At 34.7% G+C, this 7,153-nt stretch overlaps 1 protein-coding gene across 6 annotated transcripts; it reads left to right on the top strand.

Moving 5' to 3' along the window:
- The first annotated feature begins 230 nt into the window (after positions 1-230).
- On the top strand, positions 231-6,796 carry LOC110606312 (membrane-bound transcription factor site-2 protease homolog). Of its 6 annotated transcripts, none has more exons than XM_043953237.1 (9): positions 232-673; positions 1,423-1,746; positions 1,830-2,122; positions 3,456-3,603; positions 3,759-3,839; positions 3,965-4,429; positions 4,705-5,028; positions 5,358-5,478; positions 6,627-6,796. In XM_043953237.1, exons 2-8 carry the CDS (start codon positions 1,504-1,506, stop codon positions 5,442-5,444), a joined length of 1,641 nt encoding a protein of 546 aa, XP_043809172.1. In that variant the 5' UTR covers positions 232-673; positions 1,423-1,503; the 3' UTR covers positions 5,445-5,478; positions 6,627-6,796. The 6 variants fall into 6 exon arrangements, 5 of the variants coding, with proteins under 5 accessions (XP_043809173.1, XP_043809172.1, XP_043809171.1 ...); XM_021745063.2 differs by lacking the exon at positions 5,358-5,478 and having other exon boundaries at positions 234-673; positions 1,830-1,928; positions 2,019-2,122; XR_006349406.1 differs by lacking the exon at positions 5,358-5,478 and having other exon boundaries at positions 231-673; positions 4,784-5,028.
- Positions 6,797-7,153: the final 357 nt, after the last annotated feature.

Genomic DNA, 7,153 nt, shown 5'->3' with positions numbered 1-7,153 from the left:
TATATTTTATTATTTTTTATGATAATCTTTTAATGATTATATCATAAAAAAAATATGGTGAGTACATTTAACGAGCATGGACTAGTTAATTAAAACTAGTTTTTTTTTTATAAAAATATTAATATACATCTTCCTTTATATATGATAGAACTCTTCCGTAAAATACAGTAAAAATATGTAACACATATTGTGCATATTTTTAATAAAATAAATTATAAATTTTATTAATTAATTTAAAAAAAAAAAAACTCAACAACCCTACAATCGTTTGCTCTCAGTCGCCTGTTCCCTGTCCTCCTCCTCCCCCTTCCGCCTCTCCGCCACTCCCTCTGCGCGCTACAATCGTGCACCTCCTGCCTCCGGCCGATTGTCCCTCTTCTCTTCACGCTGTCAACGTCTTCGCTGCGTACCTAGTCCTGATTGCTTATTCGTTATCTCCCACGCCCTCTGGTCCTTTCTATCACTGCCTCCCTGGTTCAGGTTGCTGTTCCCTCTCCATTGCCGTGCCCTCAGGTCATTTTTGTCGCTGCTCATTCGATCTGGTAATTGTCAAGTAATTCTGGTCCAATCCTTTTGCTGTTTCTTGGTGGTCGTCGCTGCTGGTACCCACCCTCAGTCACGTTGCTGCTGCGTTGCTCCTCTCCATTCTATTTAACATCCTCATCCTGTGCAGGTTTGAATGGTTTTTGAAATTGTTGTTTCGAATTTGTGTTGTGTAATATTTGTGCGATTAACTCGACTTTCCTGAAAGATCAAACCATAATTAGATGCTTTCCCAAATGTATTTATGCACAACTTCAAGCAAGTCTTCTTGCAAAAATGGTCCAATTTAAAGAAATTTAAAGAAGAAAGGCAAGGCTTCCATCTGATATGTTGCTAGGAATTTTTTGTGCAGCTTGGGTTGCTGTTGGGGTTGATAGGAACTGTGTGAGAGAATATACACGAAACCAATCGAGCAATTGCTGTATATTGGTTTTTATTTCTAGTCGCATGAGTAGTTGGAAGTAAAAATTATTGTATTAATGGGCTATTAGAGTAGGTGTGTTATCTAATTAATTGTATGAATAAATGAAGTTTGATGATATATCTCGTATTTGCTATTGATTGCCAATTGTGGAAAGGATATCTTTTCTTTCTTTTTTTTTTGGTCCAGCAAACTTAGAATCCTTTTTGTCCTTTGCATTCATGTCTAGTAATATATGGAAGGATCCTTATACTGTATAAAAGAATTTTTCAAAAAATATGCATATATTCATGTTATCTTTCCTTTTTAACTTTTCATCAATAAAGCTAATTTAAAAGTAATAAATGGATTTAATTTAAAAGTAATAACCAAACATTCATGTCTAGTAATTTATACCCTAAACTTGTAAAATGTTTTTTAAAAAAACATTATTTTAATAATTAACCTGTAATAATCAGGTAGAGATTATGAACAATAAGCGGAGTAGCATTCTTATCTGATCAAAACAGATCAGTGAGAGTAGCGGCAGGGGGAGGACAATGGAGGAGAGGCGTGTAAGGAGGTACGGAAGGGGACAAACTAACACTCTTCTGCCCCTCCGAACCGCAGAAACTCGAATCCGCCGTCTATCAAACACCATTTCCTGCTGGTATTGCGATTACAAAATCTCAGCCTTGAATGTTCCCCTTTTCCGATTTGGAAGGAGGCATGCCGGATTTTTGCGTGTTTGGTTTTCAATTGGGGTCGGCTTTACCCTAACTGCATTGGTTGTAGTCACTCTGGTAATCTATCATCTTCAATCACCCGTCAACCCCTCCTTTTGATCCCTTTTTGTTGATTATCATGTTGTTTCTTTGGTTTACAGATTCTTCTTTGGGTATTAGGCAGTTCTCTGCAGATTTTTCGTGGAAACACAGAGTTATCCAATATTCTCAGTTCCATAATATTTGGGTTTTCTCCTCGGGTTGGCATTTTGACGATGTTGTACTTATTTTGTTTTATGGACAATGTGAAAATACTGATGCTGTTTCTGCTTCTGATTCTTTCTGTGCAGGTCTATGCATTAAGACTTTCACTTGCTGATGCTTCTTATTTATTGCTTTCTACTTTGATATCAATATCTGTGCATGAATTTGGGCACGCCCTTGCTGCTGCAAGGTCACTTCTTATATTTTTATTCGTTCTTTATTCTTGGAATCATTATTAAGACCTTTCTATTCTTGGATTTGTAAGAAAAGCATGGACTGCATTTGTGATCGGGTAATATAGTTATTGGAGCTATTTTGATTTCAAGGGAATCACAAAAATGTGACATGTGGGATAATTGAAAAATATAAACTAATTATTTTTTACATGAACATATGTTATCTTGTCGATAGTATGGGATAGATTCTTCTGAACTGTGCAAGGAAAAAACAAAAGTACAATAAGGATTATTCGGTACAAGAACAAAAATGGATTACAAGGACTGCAAAAAGTGCACATTTATCTTCACAAAAGAAAGAATTGATTTTTTTCTTTTAAATTTTTTTTATCTTCATTTATCTGCAATAGAAAACTGCACAACCTGATTATCTATTTGATCTTTTTTTTTTTTTTTTACTTGAGTGCTTTTCGCTGCTTATTTTACATGGATTATTAACGAGTGGTGAAAACCATGGTCGTTAAAATCGGACCAGACTGGCCAGTCAGACCGGAGCAACCCGGTGCAAATTGGCCGGATTTTGATCAAACTAGTAAACCGAACGGTTTGACTTTGGTTTTCTGAATCAAACCGTTCTTCTTTAATTAAAAAAAAAATGCTCTGAATAGGAATTGAACACATATAACCACCACACACTCAATAAACTTCCTTAACCAATTGAACCAATTCTTTCACTATGACAAACTTCTAGTTAAGATATATATTATAAAAGTGCTTTATTAAATTACATTAATATAAAATAATTATCAACTAACCAGTACATGAAAAAGTAAGAAATTATAATTTAAATAATTAATATTATTAATAATTTATTTTATTAGTTAAATTAAATTATTAGTTTACTTTAATTTTTTATTTTTTAGATTAGAAAGTACATAAAAATTCAATATTTCATATAAATACAAAAATATTTATTTTTATTTGTTACTAAAAAATTTTAATTTAAAGTAAATATTTTATTTAAAGTCTAAAATTATTTTCTAAAGTATTTAAATCTTAAAATTGTAAGTATAATTTTTTACTAATTATTTATAGAAACATAGAAAACATTAATTATAATAAAAATATTATTATTTATTTAATAATATACCGGTTAAACCTTAGTTCATCCCCGGTTGAACTTTAAATCCTTAACCCTCTGCTTTTACCGATTTTGAGACCGATCTGGGTCTGAAAAATGGTGAAAACAACATGCATAAGTATATGATTCTCAAATTGTAAAACTGAATTTGCAGAAGGCTAGATTCTCATGGTTGGTCCTGTAGGCACCTTTTCATTGAAAAGCAGTGAGGGCATACAAGTGGAATACATAGCCATTTTTGTTGCAGTTCTTTTTCCTGGCGCTCTGGTGGCTTTCAATTATGAATTGCTGCAGATTTTAGAGCGGTTTGCTGCTCTTCGTCTGTACTGTGCTGGCATTTGGCATAATGCTGTGGTAAGATCATTTATCGTACCTATTGGTTTGTGGTTGGCTAGATGGACTCATATGCAATGAGAATGTTTTTAACTTGGATTTCATCAGCTTTTTCAAATTTAATTTGCCTATTGCACTTGCATGCTAGGGTGCTGATTTCCATCGTGATTTTATAGTGTTGTGCAGCTTGTGGATTGGTGTTATTTCTTCTACCCTTGATCTTGTGTCCTTTCTACATGCATGGCAATAGACCCATGGTATGTCTCTTGCTTGTTTACACACACAGCAAAAGCAAACACAAACACAAACACAAATACAAGCACACTGACATGATATATTGTTTTCGCTTGCTTATGGAATTTATATTGATTACCTTGAATAGGTTTTTGATGTGCCTTCTACTTCTCCTTTGTCGGGTTATTTGTCTCCTGGTGACGTGATCATGTCGTTGGATGGTAAACACATTCACAATGAACAAGAATGGATGGAGATGACTTCCGTAATACATGAACGAGCACTTCAACATTCAAATCATTCAGAAAATTCCATAGGTTTTGCCATGATCCACAACAGAAAGGGTTATTGTGTTCCTACTTCTCTGATTGAAGAAAGCAAGAAGATTCATTTGGTATATAATCAATCATCTTGTCCTGATGACCTTACTGAATTTGTAGCCATTCAATGCTATGGTTCCAGTAAATTAGATGATGTGAGCAATGGAGACGATCATCTGAACAAAAGAGAGAGTAGGCTTTGCTTGAAGGCTACTGATGTTGTCAAACTTAATAAATGTAGTGATGGATGGGTTACAGAAATAACCAATGGAAGCAGCTGCATATGTTCGCAGGTGGAGTATTTTCAAATATTGTTATATTTTGCAACCTTCATTATTATTAGTATGTTTCTTTCTTTTGCACATTTCCTTAAGGGCCATTGCCTGGAGCTATAATAAAATATTAGACTTGCAACTAAGGAGTTGCTAGTTTGATGCCTAGAAGTAACCATTTCTAGCAAAATTGCTGAATGGTAATGCTGCCCTTTGTTCATCTGACTTGATAGGAAGATGATGAATTAATGTGCTGTTTTATTACAACTGATTAAATTACTTGACATGGTCTCTAGGATGAAACTTGTTTAAGCCCTGTCGAGTTACCTGGGTTAATATGGGCTGAGATAACCTATTCAAGCCCTTATTCTCCAGAATGCTTGCAAGTTGGAAGGAAATCTTTTCCACACTCAGAAACTGCAGACTTCACTGAAGATAACTGTGGTGGGACTTTTGTCTTCGTTGGTGATGTGATCTCCATGGCGCACTCCATTCACTTAACTTCTTATCAACCACGTTGGGCTTTTGGTTGGAGTGCATATATTCCCAAAGTACTTGAAAAGAGCTTAATATTCACATTTCAAGTGTCTCTTACACTAGCTCTCCTCAACAGCTTGCCAGTAAATTTCTTGCCATTTGATATTCTATTACAATTCTATTTACATTGAAGGACATAAGATAATGCTATTAGCTTTCTTAGAAAGTTAAAAAAATAATAATAAATAATTTGAAGATAAAAAAGGAGTTTTATTGGTCTATTATGGCTCCCATGCATGTGGATATTATACTTATACAAATGGGGCTGGGAAAGTTGCTTGAGGCAATCTGTGTTGTGTATCATCTGTCAAAAAGCCTGCGGTCCACAGTTCCTTGATTATTCTACCTAAATTGTGAATCACCACTGTAGTTGGATCACTAACATAAATTTTTTTGGTAAGCTGTTTACTAGAATGACGGGCCTAGCAGAAATCAAAACTCTGTAGTGGAACAGTCCCCTAATGACAAAAAACAATTACCTGGATTCATCAGATTATAAATACTTTTTGGGTGAATACATGGGGTTTTTTCAGGTATGTAAGTCCGTAAGAAATCTAGTTTTTGCATGGTGAGATTTGTCTGTCCTGGTGCAAAAGAAGTTCTTTAACAACTGCTAATACTTACTTTGAGGGCAGTCTCTTTCTGCAAAGATGTTCAAGTGATGTTCTAATAGTCACCTCTAGCAGTCTACAGGATACTTCTTTGGTGGGGTAACAGTAAGAGATGTCCTTTCCAAGGCAATGTATGCCTGTCAAGGGACTTTTACTTACCTTTCCCCCATGTTTATTTTCATTGAATATGGAGAAGAATACAACATACATTTTTAGCTGAAACTTCTTGGAAAAGGACAATCATCTGTTTTAACTTATTTATAATTCTTATTAGTAGTTAAGGAGGGAAGTGTGCACGCCTTTCTGAATGCTTTGCAAAATGAAAATCCTCAAAATTTCTTCTTTTGATGTAGTTGCACTTTGATGGTTGAATTTATGTGATTGAAATAAGGGAGGTTGATATGGATTGGACACAAGCATCATGGACCAGTGAAAGGTGTGGAATGAAAGGTTGTGTACATGAAGTTCTAGGAGTAAGAAAAATGATTTAGTAATCCTATGTAGTAGTGATATGCTGTGTCGAATGGAGAAATTGGATCTATATTTCTTACTCTAATTGGTTTGGTATTAAAGTTTAGTTGAATTAAATGAGTTATGTTTGCTGTGTAGACGCTTTCTTTTAATGAGTTCAGCTGATCAGTCCTAATATCAGAAGCAGCAATTTTTGGGTTTTCTGTTAGTTGGATTTTTAGGGGATTCTCCTATATTAGAATTAGATGTGATGCGAGTGATGGCTCTCCAATCACCATTAAAAAAGATATATGACCACTGATGATTTCACACATGGCTCAGTCCTTGTGTGTATCTGTTAAATGGATCTTCCAGATATATGTGGGACTTCTGTTGTCTGAGATTACACATTTAATCATGTGGACTTGGAAACTTTAGGAGTAAGCTTATGTATTAGGAGTTGGACTACACTAGTTACATCTTGTGGGGTAGGTTGTTGGAATGATTTAGAGCTCTATTATGATTAAAGGCTGATATATTGCTAACGTCATTAAGTTTGCAGGGAAAACATTATTCTTATAATATTTATGAATACTCTCTCCCATGAATTTTAATTGTAGGTGTATTTTTTGGATGGTGAATCTATTCTAGAGGCAGCTTTGTGCCACTTCACCTTGCTGGGCCCAAGGAAGAGGGCAGAATTTTTACGAGCCTGTCTTTTAGGGGGAACTATCATTTGCGTGCTGGCCTTTGTCAGGATCTTCTTCTTCAACTTTTTGTAATCAAACAGGTAATCAATATCTTCATTTTTGAAGAAAGTGGATTTTGCGTTGGTAGATCAACATTTGATTTTGTAAGTAGCACTTCATTTAGAAACAAAGAAACAAGAAACAACACTCAACCTTTTCAGTTCAGTTCTAGTGGTGTGTAATTCACATTCCAAAAACCATGGCAATAACTCATGGTCTTCTAAGTAGCAATAGGATACAATAATGAAGGTGAAAATAACCATTTCATAAAGAAATGTTGATCCACGTAGATATTTCTCCCTTTTTTTTTCGGCGAACATTATATTTCTACTAAGACTTGTATTTTATGTAATTGTTCTTTCTTATCATTTACAAGAAAAACCATTTGAGTTGGAGAC

Source organism: Manihot esculenta, chromosome 18 (assembly GCF_001659605.2).
Source record: "Manihot esculenta cultivar AM560-2 chromosome 18, M.esculenta_v8, whole genome shotgun sequence".
In the NCBI taxonomy this organism is placed as follows: Eukaryota; Viridiplantae; Streptophyta; class Magnoliopsida; order Malpighiales; family Euphorbiaceae; genus Manihot; species Manihot esculenta.
Note: the sequence above shows the minus strand (reverse complement) of the source record. Positions and strands in the feature narration are given on the sequence as shown.